The following is a 23,119-nucleotide window of genomic DNA, read 5'->3' as shown; positions in this document are numbered from 1 at the left end:
TTTTGAATATATGCAATGGCTTTTTATTTTTTTTTATTTTTTTTTTTTTTTTTTTTTTTGAGAGGTTTTCGCTATAGGGCAGGTGCGCTTGCCAGACAGACAGAGAGATATAGAGACAGAAAGCAAGAAATCACCCTCCAGGGGGGATGGTCACGCCGCAATCCCTTCTCCTCCATTCTCCTCTCGGGATCTTGGGCACGCACGCACGCACACGCGCCTGGTGTGAGTTTTAAGCCCATGGATCTGGGACATGAACCGCGGTCGACTACATGGGAGTCCAGCAACATAGCCATTACGCTAACTGCTGGTTCCCAGAGATCAGGTTTCTAATGATAATGCTGTTAGTAACCAATGGGGCACAGTGGACTGAGACCAGAATAAAGCAGATCTGATTCAAATCCTCATCCTGCACTTCCATATTGAATGCTCTATGGACAGGTATGTGATAGGAGTCCTGATGCTGCAGCTCCCAACAGAGTTGTTAAACGTGCAAGAGATAACACACATAAAGGGTGTGCTTGCCTGGCACACGGTTCTCCCGAATACTGGCTGCTGTCATTCTTACCGTCATCACTGTATGACAGTTTTTAAGTATTTAGACAGTTTAATGTTACACTAAACTTCTGAAACAATTTAATTTTCACGCTAGACTGGGATCTGCAGAATGATGGCCCCCAAAGATGTTCACATCCTGTTCCCTGAATTTACAAATATGTGAGGCAAAGGAGGATTCAATTGGCACATAAAATTGAGGTTGCTAATCAAGTGATCTTGAGATGGAGAGACTCGTCTCAATTTTCTAGGTGGGTCCAATGTAGTCTCAAGGCTCCTTACACGGGAAAGGGGGAAGACTCAGAGGAAGGTCAATGCCTTTGAAGATGGAAGAAGGGCATGAGCCAAGGAGGGCAGATGGCTCTGAGCAACTGGTGGAGGTAAGAACGGGCCTCTCCTGTGTCATTCTAAAGGGATCACAGCCCTGCTGGCACCTTGACCTTAGCCTTCATGTCGGCCCCTTCCAAAATGAAAAGATGACACAGTTGTGCAGTTTGAGGACACATTAAACCTGCGGTAAATTTATTACAACACTCATGGGCAATGAATACTGTTACCACCATTTCAGTAATGAAAGTCAAATTCATTTCTCATCTAAATTCCTTTAGCTGAGGAACCACGCAAGCTACTGCCCCTCTCAAAGTCACATACCTGGCAGGGAAAAAGGCAGGACTCGGAATGGCCTGATTAAAGAATCCAGATTCCTAATTCTTACAACTGGACTTGAGTTTGCCATGAATGGATATTGGAAATCTCATAACTGCTTCAGACCTGGCTTTCCTGTCTATGAAGTAAGGAGATGGAACCAGATTCCTTTTAGCTTACACAGCGGATGTGGTTACTCAGAATTAAGTCATCGATGGAAAGTCACGAAACATCAAAGAGATTCCATCTTGTTTGCCACATTCTACTTACAAAGGGAGAAGTACACACACATGCATTTGGGAGGTGATGTTAACCAGGGAGAAAAGGAGAGAATTTTTGTGGTCACTTGCTATATTCCTAAAAACTCAATTACCCAGGCACTACACTCAATATAGATTCTATAATTAGAAAACATAGCTTAGAAAATTCTCTCTCTCTCTCTTTCTCTCTCTCTCTCTCTTACACACACGCGTACATACACACACTCAAAGCTTTCCACAGGACTGAGAAAACAAAATATAGGGCTATCAGAGACACATGCAGCAATTCTGTTCTTGGAAACCATAAAATCCTTGCCCCTAAACAGAGAACACTATAATAACAATCGGAATACTTCATCAGAACACTGTTTAGAAACACCACCATTAGCAGCCCCAGACAAGAGTCCCCATACCATTTCCCAGTCTCAAAATAGTTCATGGAACAGAACATAAACACCTTTCTGTGAATCTGCCCGACATTGTAGAAAGCACGAGGGAGCCTTCCAACCAATAGAGTGGAGGCATCCTCTCCACATGTTCCAGATCTGGTCCCCCACTGGGCGAGGGCGAGGAAGAGGAAATGTGGAAAAGGGAACCATCTCTGTCTGTGTCAAACTAGAAAAAATGAGAGGTAGCTCTGAGGTGGCTCAAGCCTCACGCAGAAAGGCCTTCAGAAGTGCCTCGTTTTCCTTCTCACAGCCAGGGAAAGCCACCGCTCACACCCACAGCCAATGTGGAAGCCAACAGAACGACCCTAGGGCAGACCAGGGTTAGGAGGGTAGATGGCACCGCCAAAGCCAAGCCGCAGCACTAGGGCAGGAGGCAGCTGGAGAGAACCCGGACAGTAAAGCGAAACGAAAACACAAGGGATTCCAGAGTGGAACAAGACAGGCTGCAGCCACGTGTTATTTCTTCTGCGGTGAAGTGCAGAAGTCAGATGTAATTACAGCGGACGACATGCTGTGGGACTGAGAGAGCCCTCTGAGAAAGCTGCCTTTCAGCGTCAACAGAAATGGTAGTCTGCACTTTTCTTTTGTACTTCCCTCTCTTTTCTAGCATACTCGACAAACTGTTCCTTACCTAAAATTCCCTGGACTTAAATCATAATTTAAGAGAAAAAAAAAATAACTGCATAGATCCCAAAGCCTCTTGCTGTTTGGATGTGATTTTTCTGAACTAGACAACATTTGTAAGGAAAGGGTCTCAATGCTACTCAATATTTTGGCCTATCCATTGCTGACCATGTTCTCCAGTTATATTCCATGGGATGTGTGGCCCTTCAAGGGAAACACGTCATGCTTAAAAAAAGTTAAAGGCTTTTTAAAAATTGACAAAGCATGCACATATGACAGTGTATGTGTGTGAGAGAGGGAGACAGAAAGAGAGATGAGCACCTTCCACAGGTCTGGTCATGGCAGGATCCCCTTCCTCGAGTCTGTAGCTTGGAAGATCTTGGGCTCTCATGCATGTGCCTGGGGCTGGGCCAGGGATTCAAACTGTGGTCATGATGTAGGATCCAGCTCTTCTCGGGCAGTGCACCATCACTGCACCATGCAGCCTGTCTGATAATGCTTTTTGAAAATCAAATGTGATAAAGTACCTTTTGTTTCTTTCAAATTTTGCCACGGGACACATGTGGAATGAGGTGGGTGATGGGAGAAGCCACGCTCCATGCAAAATGGCCACCCTGCAATCCTTTCTCCTCCATTTCTCCTTCCAGGATGTTGGGTCCTCATGCACAGTGCCCAGTGTGTTTTTCAATCTGCCAGGTTCAAGACTCAAACTTTAAGACTCAGCCATGTGGGGTCCAGCTGCCTTAACTACCACACTGGCTGGCCCTGATAAAGCATCTTAAACACAACATGCTAATAAAAAAAAAAAAAAAAAAAAGGCAAAATAAAAACAAAAACAAAACTCTAGGTCAGAGGTAGAGGTAGCATAGTGGTTGAGACACTGGACTCCCATGTAGTTGACCACAGTTCAAGTCCTGGACCCAGTGACTTGAAACTCACACTAGATGCATATGTGTTTATGCCCAAAATCCTGAGAGGAGAATGGAGGGGAAGCGATTGTGGTGTGGCCACCCGCCCAGGGCAGGGAGGTGATTTCTCACTGTCTCTCTGTCTCTCCAGTGAATGCCGCCCAGGGCAGGCAGGTGATTTCTCACTGTCTCTCTGTCTCTCCAGTGAATGTATGCAAAAACATCTCTAGAAAACAAAAACAAAACTCCTTCTCTGTCCCCCAGGCCTGTTTCTTGTTCAGCTTTTGCCACCTTGTTTTATACGTCCATATTTCTAGTTGCTCAGCCTCCAAATCATTGAATCATCTTTGAGTCTTCTCTTCCTCCCACATTTTATCAGGAAATCTTCTACTAGATCATGAAATCATACTGGCTTTGCCTTCCACATATTTCTGAAAGCTGAAGAGTTACCACACTGTCCATTGTACCATCCTGAGCCAAGCTACCATGCACACGGCCCACTGTTGCACACGGCCTACTGCCTCGCACTGCCCACTGCCACACATGACCCAGTGCCATGGGCACAGCCCACTACCACACACACAGCTCACTGCTGCACACAACCCACTGCCACACACACACCCCACTAGCCCACTGCTGTGCACACCTCACTGCCACGTGCAAAGCCCCCTGTCACACACAGCCCACCGCTACGCACACCCCACTGCCACACACACACACCACTGTAATGCACGGCCCAGTGCCATGCACGGCCCTACTGCTGCACACACACCCCACTGCCACATGCACAGCCCACTAGCCCACTGCCACACACACCCCACCGCCACACACACGCCACTAACCCACTGCTGTGCACACCCCACTGCCATACACACAGCCCACTGTCGCACACAGCCCACTGCCACACACACATACACACACACACATACACACCACTGCCATGCATGGCTCACTGCCACGTATGGCCCTACTGCCGCACACACACCCCACTGCCACATGCACACCCCACTGCCACACCCCCCCCACTAGCCTACTGCCATGCACACCCCACTGCCATGTGCACAGCCCACCGTTTGCACACAGTCCACTGCTATGCATACCCCACTGCCATGCACACGCACCACTGCCATGCATGGCCCACTGCCACACACGGCCTACTGCCGCACACACACCCCACTGCCACATGCACAGCTCACTATTGCACACAGCCCACTGCCACACACCCCACTGCTGTGCACACCCCACTGCCACACACACCCCACTGCCATGCACACAGCCCACTGCTGCATGGGGGACACTTCACACAAGCTTCACTATTCTGCCTCCCCACCCTCACCTAGGTAACTCTACACAGTAACTACTGCTACACTGCCTGTTTTAATGACTGCCAGCTACAGGCGGCTTGTTCAAAAGAAATTATTTAAAATTAAATTTAAAACTTAGTCACTCTAGCCACATTTCAAGCTCTTAAGAGTCACTTGTGAGAAGACAAAGAAAGAAGATGGCCAACCAGAGAAGCCTAGCATAACTCCTCTTCATGAGATGGAAGAAGGGCATGGTAGAGCTATACTTCCCACAGGAGTAGGGAGACGGTGCTGAAATACTAGTATAGGGACATGAGAAACATGAGGAAGCAAGGAAATATGGCTCCTCCAAAGATGTGCAAGTGCTCGCCAGTAATGGACTATGAAGGAAAGGAAAGCCTCCCCAAGATGCCTGGTACGACATTAAACTTAACAATCCTAAGGAAGCTCAATGGGATGCAAAAGAATTCCAGTGAACAATGAGTTCAGAAAAACAATCCATGATAGAAATGAGAAATGCAACAAGAAGAATTTTTACAAAGAAGCACATGTTAATAGCAGTACCAGAGATAAAGAAGTCAACAGAGGAAATAAAAAATATAGCAGAGAGCAAAAGAGCTAGACCCAGCAGAAAAAAAGGCTCTCTGAAGTTGAAGAAGAACCTCTGACATAAGGCAGTCAGACACAAAGAAAGAAAAAGAATTGTTTTGAAATGCACAAAACCCATGAAGCATAAGGAGCACAATTAAAAGATAAAATATTCACATTAAGGGAGTTCCAGAAGAAAAAGAAATAACAAAAGTGTTAAAAAAGCTATTCCATGAAATAATAACTGAAAGTACCCCAAGTCTGGGGAGAACGACAACATTCAGGATCAAGAAATAAAACGATGTCAAGTACATTTAATGCAAAAAGATCCTTCCCAAGGACCATTACAATAAAACTGTCAAAAGTCAAAGATAGAATCCTAAAATTGTAGGGGAAAAGCAGCAAGCCATACGCAAAGGAACACCACCAGACAACAGCAAGCCTGTCAGCAGAAACCATCTATACACCATATTCAAAATGCTAACAGAAAAAAGCATCCAGTTAAGAATAGCTGCAGAATACACATCTATTCATTAGCCCATAAAAGGATCCCCAGGAGAGATCCTATAATAGGCCATCAAACAAGCCTCAAAAATTTCAAGAAGAAATCATATCAAGTGTCTTTTCCAACCACAATAAAATGAAACTAGAAATCAACAGGAGGAACTGTGGAAAATAAACGGACACATGAAAACTAAATGACATGTTTCTTTTTTTTTTTTTTTTGAGAGGTTTTTGCTATAGGGCACGTGCGCTCGCCAGAAAGACAGAGAGAGACAGAGAGATACAAAGTGAGAAATCAACCCCCCCAGGGGGGATGGCCATGCCACAATCCCTTCTCCTCCATTCTTGTCTCAGGATCTTGGGCACGCACGCACATGTGCCTAGCACGAGTTTTAAGCCACCGGGTCCAGGACTTGAACCACAGTCGACTACATGGGAGTCCAGTGACATAGCCATCACGCTAACTGCTGGTCCCTAAAGAGCATGTTTCTGAATGAGTACTGGGTCAAAGAAGAAATTAAGAAAGAAATTTAAAAAGGTCTTAAAATAAATGAAAATGGAAACATGGCATACCAAAACATACAGGATACAGCAAAAGCAATACTTAGAAATTTACAGCAGTAAGTATTCATATTTTAAAAAATTGAAAGATGGGAAGTAAACTCATGGTCCATCTTAAGGAACAAGAAAAACATGAACAAACCAAATACGAAAGCAGAAGGAAAGAAATAATAAATGTCAGAATAGAAATAAATAAAACAGAGGGGAAAAAAAAACACACAAAAGATACCAAAACAAAAGTACGGTTTTGGAAAAGAAAAAAAAATATATATATATATATCAACAAGCTATTAGCTAGATTGTAGAGAGAGAGAGAAGAGCGAAGACCCAAATCAATAAAATCAGAAACAAACAAATACATTACAAACAATGCCACAGAAATACCAAAGATCATTGGAGATTATTATAAACAACCATATACCCAAACTGGAAAATCTGAAGAGTAGACCTGTGTATGCAGTCTCCTGAGACTGAGCCCAGAATACACAGAAAGCTTGAACACACTAACAATAAGAAATAGGTTTAAAACAGTAATAAAAAGTCTCCCAGCAAAGAAATGCCCAGGACTGAATGCTTTCATTGCCAAACTATATACATTTTTAAAATATGAACTGACACCAATTCTTCTTAAATTATTGAAAAGCAGTCAAGTGGAAGGAATATTCTCCCAAACTTATCTGATGAGTGTACCACTAGTCTGAATACAAAACAGGCGAGAGTAGAAGAGAGAAAACTACTGAACATCCCGATAAACACAGATGCTAAAATCCACAATAAAATGCAACTAAACCAAATTCAATACACATCAAAAATATTATATACGATCAACAGGGATATATCTCCAAGATGCAAAGAGAGGTAAACATTCACAAATCAATACAAGCCTTCTATCAAAAATCACATGATGGTAACTGACATAGAAAAAGCATTTAAATATAATAGCATACGATTTCCCTTTATGATTAAGAACCTTAATGAATTAAGTAGAGAAAGCAAATATCTCAATATAATAATAGGCATCTATAGTACCTAACAATGAAGATCATACCAAATGGGGAAAAATGGAAAGCTTCTCCTTTCAGAACCAGAATAAGACAAGGATGTCCACTTTCTCCACATTTGTTCAATACTTCTAGAACTTTTAGCTAAAACAATTAGGCAAAAGAAAGAAATTAACTGGAAAGGAGGGAGTCAAATTGTCTGTTTGCTGACGATCTGATTATAAATGTAGAAAAACCTCAAGAATCCACCAAGAAGGTCAGAACTAATAAACAAATCCAGTAAAATAGCAGAATATGAAATCAACATATGAAAATTAGTATTTTAGAATACCAATAATGAACTAGCTAAAAAGAATCAAGAAAGCAGTCCCATTCTCAATAGCCACAAAAGTGAACAAATAAAACAAAACAAACTGAGGAATAAATTTAACTGAAGAAGTGAAAGATTTTTAAAACATAAATTATGAAGCAATGATGATTATAAACACATAAATAGAAGGGAGTAACCCATATTGCTTACTGAGTGACGCAACCATAGTCAGTACTCCAGCCTCACAAATTTGCCAGGGAAGACCCATTAGCATCTTCACCTTACTTAGGCTCAGGAATGTTAGGGCATTCGCCTAAGCTTCTAGAAATTTTAGATTAAAGATTTTAAACCTATGAGCCAGCCAGTGGCAAGATGGTTAAGGTGCCAGATTCTCACAGGGCCAACTGTGGTTAGAGTACTAGACCCGGTGGCTTGAAAATCATACCAGGAGTGTGTGCGTGCATGCCCAAAATCCTGAGAGAAGAGTGGAGGAGGGATTGCGGTGTGGCTTTCTTCTCAGGGAATGATTCTTCACTTCCCCCTCAGTCATTCTACACTGAGTACACGTGACCTACAGCCAAAGACTAAAGATTTTAAACCTATGGCTCTCCACCACTGAAAATCAGAGAGGTATGGCTGTGTGTCTTTACAGTCAGATGGTTTATCTCAGTGGTTCTCAGTCTAGAGCGAAACATCAGGATCGCCTACAGCCCTTTGTGAAATACTGACCTCTCGGTGCTACACCCAAAGTTCTTTACAGTTTAGCCCTGCAATGGGACCTGAAATGCCTCTGCATTTCTCACACGTGCTGGTGATGCCGATACACTTCATTTGCTAGTTTGAGAGGACACTTCAAGGAGTATTTTATTCTTTCTTTGGGCTTCTAACCATTATGCAAACCTGCCTTACTGGAAGGCAAATAGTTAATTAAAAAAAAAATGTAGGCAGAATGAAGAGAAAGATCAGAAGGAGAAAGTAATGGTGGACTGATGAAGACCCCTAGAAACAAACTTCATCTGTTTTCTGTACTGCTGGCACTGGCCTAAACTGTTCATAAAAAACAGGATGAGGGACCAGCAGGTGGTGTAATGGTTAAGGCACTGGACTTCCATATGGCTGACTGTGGTTTCAGTCCCAGACCTGGCAGCTTGAAAATCACATTGGGAGAGCATGTGTGCATGCATGCATGTGTGCCCAAAATCCTGAGAGGCGAATGGAGAAGAAGTGATTGTGGCATACCCATCTCCCCTGGGATGATTTCTCACTATCCCTCTGTCTCTGTCTCTCTGGCAAGTGCACATGCCCTATGGCAAAACTTCATTTAAAAGAATGATGAATACATTTTTTAAGAGAGATTTTTGCTATAGGGTGTGGGCACTCACTAGAGAGACAGAGACAGAGAGACAGAAAGCAAGAAACCACCCCCCCAGAGAGGATGGCCACACCGCAATCCCTTTTCCTCCATTTTTCTCTCAGAATTCTGGGCATGTATGCACACATTCCCAGAGTAAATTTCAAGCCACTGGGTCTGAAATTCAAACCTTAATCAGTCATGTGGAAGTCCAGCAACATAACCATGAAGCCATCTGCTGGTCCCAAAATGAATAGATTTTGTTGTAGAAATCTTTCCTAGTTATGGTCTGGCAGGGCACCATTTACGATCCTTGGAGTTGTGGCCACAGTTCAAGTTATAAGTAGGTTCAGGATGGGACCAGCAGATGGAATGATGGTTACATCACTGGACTCCCACGCAGTTGACTCCCACGTGGTTCGAGTCCCAGACCTGGTGCCTTAAAACTCACATTGGTGCATGCGTGCCCAAGATCCTGATTGGAGAATGGAGGAGCAGGGATTGTGACATGGCCAAACCCCCTGGGGGGGGGTGGTTTTTTGGTTTCTGTCTCTCTGTCTCTGTCTGTATCTCTGGTGAGTGCATGCATTTTATAGCAAAAATATCGCTAAAAACAAACAAAAAACAACAAACAAACAAACAAAAAACAGAAAGAAACTAAGTTCTGGAATAAACCAAAAGCTAGGCTATAGGGAAAAATACACACACTCAGATCTATCAACCAACCCTGCCTTCCCATTTTACCACATCATCATCTTAACTACTCTCTCTCTTAAGCAAGTCTCCCTATCCTCAGACATTCCGGTCTCTAATTTGGAATATCAATTTCCCTTTCTTGTGCTTCATGGAGAAGACCACCAGGTTGTGGTTCTGACTTTTTAAAACATGGTGTGAGTCTACAAAACTATTTGTAATGTAAGAAGTGGTTGTGTAAGCTCAACACACTGCCTCACATAGAACAGACACCCCACAGACATCTGTTCAATATATGGTCTTAAAGTAATGATAGCAATTTTAGGAACTTCCTTTGTATCTTTAAAGAATATCATACTCATTACCAATGATGCATTTGCTGCATAATAAGTATATAATAGTTGATTAATGAATACGCAAGTTAATAAATCCTTTAGAGTGAAGTAAATAAGAAATGAAATTCAAAGACACACTTTTTAAAGTATATGGCTACTTATTTCCACCAAGATCATCAATTTAGCAGGCAAATGGTTATACATTTGTTAACTTTTATATTTGATCCACCAGCATTTGCCAAAATTAGGTCGATGGGTCATGGAAGATACACATCCACAAAAATTGTGACTGGTATTTGGATAAAATGTTCTAATAGTTAAGCATTTAAATGACATTAGGAAAAATATGTAAATCTATTGGGTTGTCAGAAAAGTCATGGTGTATTTTCTCAAGTTCCTCTCTGCAGAAATGTGTTAAATCTATAATTTGATGAATATTATTTCTTGGCACTGGACTTATATTTGGGAAGTGAGTTGATTTATAGAAAAGCATTAAGAGAATAATAAGAACACAGATAACACAATGGATGAAAGTAGTTGTTAATGACGGAACATTAATGCCCGAAGCTGAGAAAACACTGGTGTCCACCCGTGGAGAGAAGGAGCCTTAACATCAATGTGGGCAGTTTGTTTTGTTTCAATTCCACCATTTAAAAGTTTCGTGGCAGGGACCAGCAGATGTCATAATTTTACATTACTGGACTCCCACATAGTTGAATGTGGTTTGAGTTCCAGACTCAGTGGCTTAAAACTTATGCTGAGCACGTGAGCATGCGCGCCCAAAATCCTGAGAGGAGAGTGGAGGAGAAGGAACTGCAGCGTGGCCATCCTCCCTTGGGGGTGATTTCTCACTTTCTGTCTCTGTTTCTCCAGCAAGCGCACATGCCCGATAGCAAAAAATCTTTCTTAAAAATAAACAAAAACAAAACGCTCATACCTTTGAAGAAGTTGAGTACATTCTTTGAGCTACAGGTAAACTGTGACAATAATTCTTACTTCAGAGGTTTTTGTGAAGACAAAGTAAAGCTAAGTAAATCTTCAAGTAGAAGCCCTTATGTGGAGCAGGGGCTAAATTAGCAGCAGCTGGAGACGGCAGTGGATAATGGTGGGGAGGTAAGTGGTGGACGTGGTGGTGGTGGTGGTGGTGGTGGTGGAGGAGAGGGTAATGATGATAACGATGGTGTGAGGTGGAACTGGCTGACCGGTCATGGTGGTCATGGTGATGACAGGGTAACGGTGGGGCTCGTGATGGGGATGGACTGTGCCTGGTGACATTCTTAGTAACTCTGGTGGCTGTGCTGCTGCTGCTGCTGATCATGCTGGTGACAACGTTGGTGTAAGAGGAAGAAAGGCATGATGGGAGTAGAGAGGGGAATCCATGATTTCCATGTGTCCAGTGTCTAAAACTTTTTTTAGACATATTTCTCTTTGGATACTGAGGATAAACCAACTTAGAAAAGATTCCACTTTTTAGTGAGGTTGAGATTATAACACTGGGGCCAGCAAACGGCATAGTGGTTATGTTGCTGGACTCCCACAGGGCCAACCTCAGTTTGAGTCTCAGACCTGGTGGCTTGAAAACTCATGCCTGTTGCGTGTGTTTGCCCAAGTCACTAGAAAGAGAATGGAGGAAAAGGGATTTTGGCATGGCCATTCCTCTGAGGGGTGATTTATCACTTTCCCTCTCACTGGTTCTGTCTGTCTGTCTGTCTCTCTCTCTCTCTCTCTCTCTCTCTGACATGTGCATGCACCCTAAGGCAAAGACCCCTAAAAAAAGAGAGATTGTAACACAGTCAGTGATGCAGTTCTTAACCAAGTGAAATAAGGTTTTCTTATCTCTATATCCTGGTCTTTTGCATTTTCCCATTTATCTATTTTACTATTGTAAATGAAAGACTTGACCCCCCAAAAATCATCATTAAGATTCTTCAAGATAGACCTTGAATTTTTACATTTCAAAAAAGAAGGCTAGGTGACAATAATAGGTCTTTATGTTTTTATAATATAAAAGGTGTTTGATGTATTTTTGGAGTATTGAAGAGTTTAAATGTACATTAAAAGGGAATATAAACAGGATGAGAACAAAAGCAGTGATTAGCAGAAGGTAAAAATCGATTACTCCTAGATTCACTATTAGGGGTAAAGTCTTCATCTAAGGAAGAGGAATTTTCTTCCTAGGATATAATCAAGTGGTATTTAAACCAGGCATGGCCTACAGAGGATAAGCCTGGATAATTCGTTGACAGTAAAATTGCCACTCCATTATCATGCCAAACAACTGACATTTTAGAGATAGCCCAGACGCTAACCCTTGGCCTCAGCAAACCAAATGTTTATCCTTCTGTTAGGTACACAGACACATCACAGAATCTTAATGTAAGTTTGAAATCACAAGCAAACATACCTTCACAAAACCAAGACTGCATAACTTGGCTTTCACTCCAAATTGCCACTTGCACTGAGTGTCTGCATCGTAAATCTGTCCTGGTAGTTTGTCTGGATATTTATACTGTCCTGTTTGCTTGGGCTCATCCACTAGACATCCAGCCTGAGGTGTACTGCAGCGACAACACAACTTTATTAGTTACCGTGCCGATGTGTGATCTTTCCAATTAAACAACACACCTCTGGCGCCATCCCTGCAGCCCAGTGGTGAAGGGAACTGGAACCCACAAGGCCTACCACGGTTCATATCCTAGCCCTGGTGGCCTGGAAAAAACACGCCAAGTGCATGTGCATGAGGGCTCCAAATCCTAGCAGGATGGAGAAATGGAGGGGAAGAGACGGCGGCAAGACAGTCCACTGTGGGTGCTTTCTCCTGCTGCCTCTTTCTCTCTGGTGAGTGCGTGTGCCCTCTGGCAATTAAAACACACACATTTCCAAAGGCATTTACACTAAGAAAAATATAACATGATTAAAGAAATGTATATGTCTAAAGTCAAAATGTATGTTTATTCCAAAGAGTAAGTCCACTCTAAGGGGATGAAATGTACACAGCCACAAAGAGTTTGATGGGGTACTAGAATTTCCAGCCACCCCCATGATTTAGCTTAGGACTTGATAGGAGACGGGAAAGGTAATATGTATTGAAAACTCCCTTTGACAGACTGGGCTTGTTCAATGGTATTCCACTAATTTTTATGGAGTGCCTACTGTGTGGAGGATATCAGGCTAAGCACTGGAGGTACAAAATAAATCACAGAGACACTACCTGTCTTTACAGAGTGTTAAATTGCATTGTATTGTTTACAGATGGCGGGGCATCTTTATCTCAAATAAGCTTCACAGCAAAAAGAAATAGGACTATTCAAAAAAAATGATACACTGGTGCATGAGCAGAAAAAGTTTCCCATGGTATTTTGGGATGTATTGAGAACAAAAGTCACTCCTGATGGCATGGATATCCTTAAAGTATCTTGTCTCCATTTCCTCATATAAGAAAACTATGGTATCACTGAGAGGTGAAACAGCATGGTGGATACGTGTAATTTTGGTGTCAGAGGTATGAAGGTCCTAGTCAATCAGGTGACCAAAGCTAAAGTGTGTAAATGCTATATTCCTCTTCAATAACAATCCCATAAGGACTGTTACACAAATCAAACAAGAATGTATCTGTGGGCCAGCTGGTGGTGTAGTGGTTGAAGCAGCTGCATCTCACATGGCTGATGGCACAGTTCGAGTTCCAGAACCTGTGGCTTTAAAAACACTCAGGAACAGCAGGTGGTATAATGGTTGCATCTCTGGGCTCCCATGTAGTCAACCATGGTTTGAGTCCTGGACCCAGCAGTTTAAAACTCATGCCAGGTGTGTGTGCGTGTGCATGTGAGTGTGTTCCCAAAATCCCGAGAGGAGAATAGAAGAGATGGGATTGTGGTGTTGCCTTCCTCCCAGGTAGGGTATGATTTCTCACTTTCTGTCTCCCTAGTGAGCACATGCGCCCTATAGCAAAAATCTCTCCATTAAAAAAAAAGAAGGAAAGAAAAAAAAAAAAAACACACATGCTGGGCACGTGTGTGCATGCCCAGAATCCCAAAATGACAATGGAGAAGAATTGGGGTGTGACTATCTCCCATGGGGGGGCTGCTTTCTCACTGTCCTCCAACCCACAGCTGTGTCTGGTGAGTACACGTGCCCTCTAGCAAATACATTTAAAACAAACACACAGAAAGCACAACAAAGAGAAAAAAGTCATTTGATTAACAAAACACAGTATTTAAAGTTAGCTGCTGCTATTATTAATGATGACATAATCATAATATGTAATCATTATTATCCAAAAGCATTTAACTATAGTATATTAATGATGGAAACTCCATCTATATCAAGTTTGTCTTGATTTAGAATATCTATTGATTCCATTCTCCCATGAGTTAGAAAGGGTAATTTCAGTTCCCAAATCATGAATTTCAAACTAGTAAGAAAATCTATGTGATAAAGCTTATTAGCAAAGGGCTTGTCAGCTTTTTATTGTCCATTGGCCATCATTTGTTCAGATAACTTACATCTGCCCCAGCTATGCATTGTGCTAATTCTGTGAATGTTTACAAATAATACATGGTGGTGTAGGTTAATGAAAGTATCGAGAATATTAATTCCCACTGAGCATTTGCCTTCAGGTCTACTGAAGGTACCATTCCCTATCAACACTGCAAACTCGGGAACACCTGCAGCTTTAGCCCATCTTACCTAAGGAACTTCTTGAGATATTGTCGGCTGCATGAAGACCATGAAAACACCCCATTGTTTCCAGTCAGGGTGGGGGACATGATATTACCTTCAGCCTTTCTGCAGGGATTGCCTTCTCCATCATGAATCATGCCAAAACTGAAACAGAATGAAAAGAACAGACACCTTTTATGCATTCTTTTTCCAGGTTATAACCAGGGGAAGAAAAAAGACACACTGAGAATCAACAAACCCCAGTGTAAGGCAGAGTTACTGGAATTGTAAGAAACAAACCACAATAAATAGTTGCAAAATTCATGTACCAAATTTTACAAAATGCTAAGAGCTGTATTATAATATGTTCTGGCCACAAAATCAAAGAATGGTGTTCCAACTACATTTTCTTTAATCTACTATAGTGTGTATGCGTCCATGAGAGAGAGAGAGAAAGAGAAAGAAAAATTGAGAAAGCACTCCCTTCCGAATGTTTGTGCCATTATTTTTCTCCTCCTTTTGGGATTTTAGGCAGGCACACACATGCACCTGGCATGTTTTTCAAGCTGCTAGGTCTGGGACTCAAACCACTTGATCCACCATGTGAGATCTAGCTATTTTAGTCACCAGGTAGTCAAGTGGACTGGCTGACCTGCTATGTATTTTAAAGACTAGAAATTCTGGTCAGAATTCTAAGCTAAACCAAAGTTAATGGGGTGGTCAAATAAAAAAAAATTAATAGCTAAATTGTCTTGTTGCCACCAATTGTAAAACTACAGAAAGAAATCCAGCGTGAGTAGGAGGTAAATGCAGAAACAATTGATTATGGACTTTTCATACATAATGCCGTGATATAAAAACTAACAATGTTCCATTTATAAGCTGAAATCATAAATTCTGATGATACTTAAACTTGTTGAAAAGTATAAATATCTTCCACAATTAATGGTTGAGTCTATCTATTGAAGGTATATAAAAACCTTCTTCAGAATGCATTGCATGAGAAGTCTCTAATTTGTGCTGTTTCACCACAGAAGGTTATAGAAGTTATGTAATAAAAACAATTTTAGGTAGTCTACTCCCTAGAAAGCACAGACATTTTATCTAAGTGATTTCTAATCTCCTGACAAGTCGAATAAATATCACGTTAATGTCTGTATCCACATAGGATACACACACTATAAAGTCAGAGCTTACATCTATAAAGTCAGAGCTTACATCTCACTATAGTTATGCGGTAGTGAGTGAGAAAAAAGATTTTCTGATCCAAAAAAAATCAGTGCACACACATACAAATTGTGTTTTGTTTTGTTTTGTTTTAGGGAGGCAGGGGAAGGGATATAGATTTGGATTTCATCATTAATTTATATTGTTCTTAATATCCTTTAAAGGAGTAAAATTTGCCGCTTAAGAATGTATTTTTAAAAGGTACATAGGATTCCTGTGGAAATAAACATGTTATTCTGATACAACTTCATTTATATAGCTATCTTTTGAAGGTAGTCAATATTAAATAAACATATTTCAAGCACTGATGAGATTTTATTGTAACCCATGCCTATCATCTAGCCAGTTTTCCAGCATTCCTTCCATTTATTAGGCAAGTGATAGTATCATGACTTTGTTCTGTGATCCTATCAGTAAATTCTCTAGGTATTTAAGAGGTGACCATTCACAAGTACATATTTATATATTTTAAGAGAGGTTTTTGCTATAGGGTGCATGCAGTTGCTGGAAAGACAGAGAGAGACGGAAAGTGGAAAATCATCTCCAAGGGGGGATGGCCATGCCGCAATCCCTTCTCCTCCATTCTCCTCTCGGGATCTTGGGCACACACACACACACACACGTGCCCAATGTGAGTTTAGGCCACTGGGTCTGGGACTCGAACTGCAGTCGACTACATGGGAGTCCAGCGACATAGCCATTACGCCAACTGCTGGCCTCACAAGTACATATTTATTAAGCTCAACATATATTCAGGGAAAATGTTCTCTCATTTCCAGTTTTGCCCAATTCAGTTCTTTCTGCAACTAATGAGAAAGCTAAAGGCACTTGTTTAGGAGACTTTCTTCCTAAATATTTTTGTGAATGTCCTGTTTTTTTGTTTTGTTTTGTTTTTTGTTGTTGTTTTTTGTTTTTAAGAGAGGTTTTTGCTATAGGATACATATACACTCACCAGAGAGACAAGAGACAGAAAGCAAGAAATCATCCCCCATGGGGGATGGCCCCATTGCAATCCCTTCTCCTCCATTATCCTCTCAGGATCCTGGGCATGCATGCACACGTGCCCAATGTGAGTTTTTAAGTTGCTGGATCCAGGACTTGAACCACGGTTGACTACATGGGAGTCCAGCAATGTAACCATTATGCCATCTGCTGGTTCCAATGTTACTGTGATTTTATGGGCATTAAGAAAAATTTTGAACTGAATTTTTGAACTTAAAAGCTTTAATGTTCTAATTTACTTGAACAATATTTTATAACACACATTTCCTTTAGCACATGTATAAAGTAATACCCAAATCTCAGGAACTATCTGTTTTAAAACTTAACTCTGTAAGGTTACACGGTCTAGAATTTGAGCACATATTTTATATTAAATCAGTTCTTCCTATTACATCTCACTACTCTTCCCCACCCTACCTGAAGATCATATTTTTTCCTCATCTAAAATATTTTTTTCTCATATAGAATATTGGATTTTGATTTTAAATACCTTTAACTCATAGAAAGAATGATTTAATTTTTCAATGGATGGTATTTTGAAAAGATACTTTTATAGTTTGATCAACTGGACTAGGGAGAAATGTTCACATGTTGAAATATTCAGTATGTAAGCTAAATAATGTGACTGAATGTAAAATAGAATATGAAATAAAAAAATGTTTTAAAAAAAGTGAGTCTTACTAATTTGGACTTCATGCTCATGAAATAAATTTAGATACACATTTGACATGTACAGATATTTTATTTCCAGCTCTGTACAAAGGAGTCTTGTGCTTAATTGGCATTTTGGCACCTGATTACAATAAGATTGATTCCTTCATATCTTGATCAGAAAGTGGGTGTGTGTATTTTCATCAAGAACACTGGAAAACTGTTGGATAATAATAATGGTCAAGATTCAGATTTCCTCAAAATAATAAATTTATAATAAATAATAAATTTTGACACTAATACCAAAGTATCAAAATACACATTATAGTTACTTAATAAATGGTTGCCTATAAGTCAGAAATTAATCAGATATTCTGAAAATGTATATGTTAATGTAATATATATGTTAATGTAATATATATGTATATGTTAAATAAAATGTACACACACATGTGTGTACACACATACATCAACACACACACACAAAAACATTCCTGAACTGGTATGTCCAAAAAGCACTGCCCTTTGAAATAACTGTTTGCCAAGTGCTCTGCTTATTCCAATGTAGCCCCTATTGCTCAAACATTTGAAAATTCTCTGTAGCACTGTCTCCATGACAGATGATATGCCTCATAAAATGAGTTTATCTCATTACTCTGTTCTCACAAACGAAAAATTCACTAATATCAGTTCAAAGACAAGTGCATGCAATGTGACCACCAGAAGACTATCTGGTACATGTGTCAAAAGTGTGTAAAAACTGGCATGCCATTCCCTCCTGGGAAAAAATATGTCTCCATGATTATTTTCTTAGTATAAGCAATCAGCTAAAGGGGACCAGCAGGTGGTATGGTGGTTAAGGGTGCTATACTCACTAATGGCCGACCACAGCTTGAGTCCCGGACCTGGTGACTTGCTTTCTTACTCTCTCTCTCTCTCTCTTTCTCTCTCTGGTCAAATTAAAATAAGTAAGTAACTAAAGTTAAATAAAATAATTCTTAAGAAAAAAGAATTAGCTAAAGACTGGCCCTGTAGTACAGCAATTAAATACTGTACACAGGGAGCTAAAACCCACATGGCTGACTATGGTTTGAATCCCGGCCTGAGCAGCTTAAGAAAACATGCTGTGTACGTATGCATGTATGCCAGGACCGGAGGGAGGAATGGAGGAAAGGGGATTGTCTCTCTCTCTCTTTCTCTCTCTGGTGAGCATAAGTGCCCTTTGGCACAAACAAACAAAAAGAATTAACAAAAAGCATCCTCACTGCCACTAAACATGAAAGAAAATAAATAAATGCTTAAAAGACCAGAGGATCAGTTAAATAACTTCAGTCCATTTGTACACACAATGTAATACTAAATGTTATTGATCAAAAAGAGTGACATCAGGGGCCAGCAGGTGGTTGGTGGTTAAGGTGCTGGACTTCCTCATGGCTGATGGTGGTTCAGGTTCTGGCCCTGGAGGCTTAAAAATCACGCCTGTCTCATGTGCATGCAAGCCCAAAATCCCAGGAGGAGAAAGGAGGAGAAGGGATTGTGGCATGGCCACCCCAACTGAAGGATGATTTCTCACTTTCCCTCCCACTGTCTTCTGTCTCTCTCTGATGAGTGCACACTCCCCATGGCAAAAAGTTAAAAAAAAAAAAAGTGACATCAACAACTAGCATTATGAGCCCTTCTTATAGTCAGGTACTATGAATACATAAGATCATCCGATTTATTATACCTTGATCAGTAATGATCATTAGAAAATGTCAGTGAGTTGCCCATGTTTTCCCATAAGGGTAAATCACGGAGCCACTTACTTGTGTCCTGACTCATGGGCAATGGTAAATGCAAGGCCGAGTCCCGTGTCCTCGTTGATGGTACAACTTCGGTACTTACTGCACATCCCACTGATGGGGGCAAACCCTATTGAAAAATTCATTTTAAATGTTAATCCAAAGAGGGAGGAAATATACAGCTATGTGATCATTTCTTTTTCTTTTGTTTTTGTTTTTGTTTTGTTTTGTTTGTTCCCCGGAGGGGGTGCACCATTTCTGGAGGTACTGCAACACCAGGTCAATGCATAGAGTGGATGGAGCAAGCTCCTAATCCACCTCCCTGCTCTAAAAATCCATTTAACATATTGTCCTCAGGTAAGGGACATATCAGATATTAAACTGATAAGAACAGAATCTACACTTGATCTTAGCCAAATGACTGTGAAGCGATATGTGATCATTTCCGATGTCCTCAAAATGTTCTATGTTTTAGTTTAATGGATTAATGCAGTTAATTATTTGTAGGAAAACACTAAAGATGATGTTTTTGGTTCTGCCTAACAATAATATATAAAGGCCGCATCTCATATCTTTTTGTATTTCTAGATATTGTCCTCAATGGATCCTAACTGCTCTGTAAGTCCTGTACGATGATGTTAGTTCCCATTTTACATAAAGAATAATAAGTCTCCACAAATTGATATGCCTTGTCTAAGTTTATTATTTGGGTCAGAGAAACTGACAAAATGATAGGTAATCTAATGCAAAATGTTCATGTAACAGTGGCATTTGTGCCAAAGCACACATTTTCTAAGGGAAATATGCTCTTTTCTAGAGCAGAGAACATGGAAATGCCTACACAATGTGACAAATGTTCCTGTTACCCAAAGATGCTTCCTTCAAAGGGCAGTATAAAACCATGCCAGCAAGCCTTTGATTCTGTCTTGAAATACTTGATAGTGTGTGAATGTCTTTCTTCCTAATTTGGGGTGGTATTAATCAGTAGAACAGGGTGACATATCCATTTATTATTAAATACATGCTTATAAATGGATTATTCTCACCTTTCTGCTAAGATGCAAGTGAGATCACCTGGGAAATTGAGTGTGAAAGCATTATGGTTGGTGCCACGATCCCCACCACCAGCACCACCAGCCTCATCACTAAATAAATGGCTGTCCAATAGCACACGCTATCCTGTACGTCTAGTAAATGTCCATGTGCGCGTGGTTATAGTCACAGATTAGGAAACTGAGGCTCAGAAAGCTGAATTAATCTGCTCAATATCTCAATGTCATGAATTCTAAACTCAGGGTAAGGATGGGCTGCTAAAAGTAAGCAGCCTACAGAACAGTTGGTGGGATTGCAAGTCTATCCTTATATTTTGTCTCCAGTTAGTTAATAAAACTTCTCCTTCCTCAGAACTTCTCTTCGAAACATCAATAATGCATTGGGTTATGTCACTTTGCACATTTGAAACTGAGGACATGAATGAATGTATACCATTCCCCATTATAAAAAAACTCTCTACAGAACTCTCAAAATGGGTATGTGTTATTCTCCTCCAATGAAGACTATAATTAATAGTAAGGTACTAAAATGAGTTTATTTTATAAGATATAATAAAGATATTATAGAGAATTTGGGAAGCACAAAAATAAAGATTTTTTTTTTATAAAGTCCAATCGACCTTTACCACTAATATATCATCAGGGATTAGAAAGCACTTTGAGGAAGAGAACGATGGGTATAAATCATCTAAACTGTTCTCAGCTCCCTAGAAATTTATCATCAGCCTGAACCACCCATGTTGTAAGCAAACTATGGCTCCCACTTTCTGGTTTTGTAAATAAATGTCACTGGAACACAGCCACTTTCATTGGCTCTTGTACTGTCCATGGGTGCTTTGCTCTAGAGCTGTTGAACTGAGTAGCTATGACAGAGACCTATGACCGATAGCCCATCACAGAGAAAGCTTGCACAGTGCTAATTTACACAATTTATTAAGTAAAAAAAATAAGAAAATAATACCAACAAAAAGAAAAACCTATTGAATTCTACAATGCATTGAGTCACTGGAAGAGTCATGATGCATTTTTGCATAGAAAAATGCATCATGACTTTCCCAATGACCTAATATAATGGAATTGTAGTGTAGATATAAAAGATAGCATTCTTTTTTTAAATTTAAATTTATTTATTTGCATTCATTCACTATACATCATTACAGCATACAAAATGAGACTTCCCATTCAGAATACACTGTATATTGGCTCAATCAAGCACATCAACATATGTGTTATCAACAAATAATTTTCTAATTCCTTTTTCCTATATATTTTGCTTTTTTTTTTTTTGTCATCCTTGATTCCCTATCTCTCCCCCCCTGCCGTGTCCCACCTTCCTCCCACATTGTCTCTGGTATCTGTGGTTGCTTTCTATGCCTTCTCCCCCATTTTATTGATTTGCTAATGAACTTAATTAATCTAAATTTTTCCAGTAGCAAGCACAGCTGATATATACATAGCCATGAGCACAAGTCTGAATTTAGGCATAAACCTCAGTGAGTAGAATGAACATACTATAAAGTAGCACGTAGTTGGGGCTATATAGCTTACTGCAGTGCTCAAATATGCATTTTTTTTCTGAAACTTTTTTTTAATTAATTAACGTACATTCATCCCCTAATCATCATCACAGCATAGAAAAAGTGATTTCCCAGCCAGAATATACTATATAGTGGCTTAATCACGTATGTTATCATGAATAATTTTCCATTTCTATTTTCACATATGTATGTGTGTGTATGTGTATATAATATATAAGTGCGTGTGTATATATATATATGTGTGTGTGTATATATACGTGTGTGTATATGTATGTGTGTGTGTGTGTGTGTGTGTGTATATATATATATATTTATATTTACCCCTATGTCTGACCCTCTACCATTTCCCATCCTTTTCTCATACTATCTCTGGTATCTACAGTTGAATTCCATTCCTTTTCATCCACTTTTTATTGATTACACAATTTCTTAAATAATCTAACTACTTTCAATAGCAAGTTCAGCTGGTAATTTCAAGAAAAGCAGGTTTGAATTGGTAAGGAAATTTGCTTAAAACTTAAAGCCTGGAAACAGGTTAGTATTCTGTTCAAATAGCAGGTACATGAAGCTATTGATAGCTCAAGACAAGACAAAAACTCTTAAAACCGCATAACAAAGCCTAGAAGAAAAACAGCAATATTTTAGTCAAAAGTCACAGAATACTATTTCACCAGTTCAGTCTCATGTACTTTATCTTCTGTTGTGATTCGATCTTCCCAATTGAATTCTGGGATATAATATTCAAATCCAGACTTGTCCCTATAATTAAGTTGGCCATTTTCTTAGTTTTTGAACTCTTACTTCTGTGTGACTACTTTTAATTTTCCTGACATAGCACTCCCTTGAGAACTTCTTGGCGATCTGGTCTGGTGCTGGTAAATTCTTTTAGGTTTTGTTTATCTGAGAATGTTCTTGTCTTTTCTTCCCATATGAAGGATAATCTTGCCAGGTATAGTATTCTCAGTTGCAATTGCTTTTCCCTTAACACTTTGAATATATTTTCCCATTCTTTCTTCACTCACGTTGTTTCCAATGAGAAGTCTGTTGTTAGTCTGATGGGATATTCTTTGTAGGTAACTTGTTGTTTCTCTCTTGCCAATCTTAGTATCTTGTCTTTGTCTGTG

At 40.1% G+C, this 23,119-nt stretch overlaps 1 protein-coding gene and 1 non-coding gene across 2 annotated transcripts in view; both read right to left on the bottom strand.

Moving 5' to 3' along the window:
* Positions 1–23,119, bottom strand: part of ADAMTS18 (ADAM metallopeptidase with thrombospondin type 1 motif 18) — a 175,278-nt gene that overhangs the window by 64,981 nt on the left and 87,178 nt on the right. The window contains exons 6-8 of the mRNA XM_027773447.1: positions 19,430–19,535; positions 14,772–14,909; positions 12,490–12,643 (exon numbers count right to left, since the gene is read on the bottom strand). Coding sequence (XP_027629248.1) covers positions 12,490–12,643; positions 14,772–14,909; positions 19,430–19,535 — 398 coding nt within the window. The remainder of the gene's footprint in view (positions 1–12,489; positions 12,644–14,771; positions 14,910–19,429; positions 19,536–23,119) is intronic.
* LOC114008578 (U2 spliceosomal RNA) lies at positions 19,648–19,838 on the bottom strand. Its single transcript, XR_003550099.1, has one exon. It is a non-coding gene; the product is annotated as a U2 spliceosomal RNA (small nuclear RNA).

This window comes from Tupaia chinensis, unplaced genomic scaffold (genome assembly GCF_000334495.1).
Source record: "Tupaia chinensis unplaced genomic scaffold, TupChi_1.0 Scaffold000355_1, whole genome shotgun sequence".
Lineage (NCBI taxonomy): Eukaryota > Metazoa > Chordata > Mammalia > Scandentia > Tupaiidae > Tupaia > Tupaia belangeri.
This window is presented reverse-complemented; position numbering and strand designations above follow the sequence as displayed.